This window comes from Cyprinodon variegatus, unplaced genomic scaffold (genome assembly GCF_000732505.1).
Source record: "Cyprinodon variegatus isolate N-32 unplaced genomic scaffold, C_variegatus-1.0 Scaffold553, whole genome shotgun sequence".
Taxonomy (NCBI): Eukaryota; Metazoa; Chordata; class Actinopteri; order Cyprinodontiformes; family Cyprinodontidae; genus Cyprinodon; species Cyprinodon variegatus.
The window spans coordinates 425,032-426,828 of record NW_015151006.1 but is presented as its reverse complement, the minus strand read 5'-3'; the positions used below and the strand labels follow the sequence as shown (position 1 = coordinate 426,828).

The following is a 1,797-nucleotide window of genomic DNA, read 5'->3' as shown; positions in this document are numbered from 1 at the left end:
GCTTGGTTTATGCTTGAAGTCATTTTGGGCTTTGGAAAAACAGCTGTTTTCTACTTCCTCTTGTTGTTGTCAGCGTTCTGTTTGTGTTGAACACGCCCCTTTTTACTGTGACTAAATGGATCTTCTATCTTAAATCAATCTGACTGGATGATCTGGTGAACTGTAAAGTGCCTTGAGATGACATGATGTGAATTGGTGCTATAGAAATAAAACGAAAAGATTCAGATGTCAAACAGAAAAAAAGTTAAATTAAATAGTTTATCCTGTAGTTTAGCCTTGATTTCAGCCTCTTGTAGCCCAGTAACTGTTAATCTGACAGACCAGTCAAACCAGTTAAACATCTGGGCGGCGCCACAAAGCAGATATTAAGGTCAGTGTTTAACTTCAGAGCTTTGCTGGTCAGTAAATATCCTCCGTCTTTCCTCCCACATCCTCAGGTTTACACATGCACTTCTCCGGAGTGTTTCGGTCCAAAGGCGACAGAAAGTTCTGCCGAGTCAAAGGAGCCGTGAAGCGGCGCCCACATACCTGCATAGGCGTTGAGGCATTTTGCAAGAACGCCTAAAGGCAGCAGAGGGTCGATGAGTGTGAGCAGGCGGGAGGGCGAGGCGTCGGTGGTGAGCAGGGTGGCGGGGTAGGCAGCCATGATGCCGTCAGGGACCCGGATCCCGACCGTGAGGGCCTTCATGGACACGGTGATGCAGAGGTTTCCTCCAGCGCTGTCTCCAGCCAAGCAGACCCGCTCTGCAGTAGAACCTGGGATTCAGAGAAGATCCATGAGTCCGTTAGCTCCGACCTGTTCCTCCAGAACCACAGAGATGAGTCTCTGTTAGGTAGAAACCGGGCCGCTTAATGTACAGAACCAGCTTTTTAGTTATTTATTCTGAATAGGGTTGGATCAGAACCAACGGAACATAACACCAGAACCTTTATGTCATCCAGTCTAGAACCAGATTTGGGTCATTGCTATGAAAGTGGTTTCAGATTTCTGGCTTTGAGGAAAATGTTCACAAAGAGAAACTTAAAGGAAAAGTCCGGTCAGCAAGGAATGATCAACGGATAATTTTTTATATCTAAAACTAACATGTTTGCAGTGATTTGGTGGTAAGATTTAGTGAATTTAGGTTTTTTTTAAATCAGTAAAAAAAACTAAAAATAATTTTTGTCACGATCACAGAGTCTGGGAGCGGCCATTTTTGCCCAAATATAGTAGCCCCTCCCTCCAGCCATCTTCCAGCAGTGACGTCACGGTGCGGTAAGCCTAGCGCCATTCTGACTCGTTAGAAATCAACCTGCTAGATTTACAACAGCATTAAAACACCAAACTTTATTGTATTTCTATTGGCTTATCTTGAAAGAGTTTTTATTTGACCAGTACGTCCTTAAGTTAAGTCCGAATTAGTAGATAATCCATAAAAAAAATAATAATAAAAAATATAAAAAATAAATCTGGACTGCTTAGATTTGAACTACACTTTAAAATAAGAATAATAATCTTTCAACTCTTAGGCAGTTATTGTTTTTAAATTTCTATAGAGAAAATAAAAAGAGTTTAACCATATTTGGAACTCGGGACTGTAAAGATGTTAAAACCAAAATCTTATTAATCGAATGTTGATGGTTCTGTAACTTCAATTAAAGGAAAAGTTCAATCAGCAAAGAATAATCAATGGATCATTATTTATACCTAAAACTAACACGTTGACGATTTTGAATGAATTTAGTGTTAATCAGTAAATCAATAAAATAAAACTTTTGGTGATCACTGAGTCTGGGAGCGGCCATTTTTACCCAAAT

General features: G+C 40.3%; 1 protein-coding gene across 1 annotated transcript in view; it reads right to left on the bottom strand.

Annotated features, from left to right (window-relative positions):
• Positions 1 to 1,797, bottom strand: part of LOC107095509 (hormone-sensitive lipase-like) — a 10,051-nt gene that overhangs the window by 3,125 nt on the left and 5,129 nt on the right. Inside the window, exon 2 of the mRNA XM_015391640.1 lies at positions 529 to 756. Within this exon, the coding sequence (XP_015247126.1) occupies positions 529 to 756 (228 nt within the window). The remainder of the gene's footprint in view (positions 1 to 528; positions 757 to 1,797) is intronic.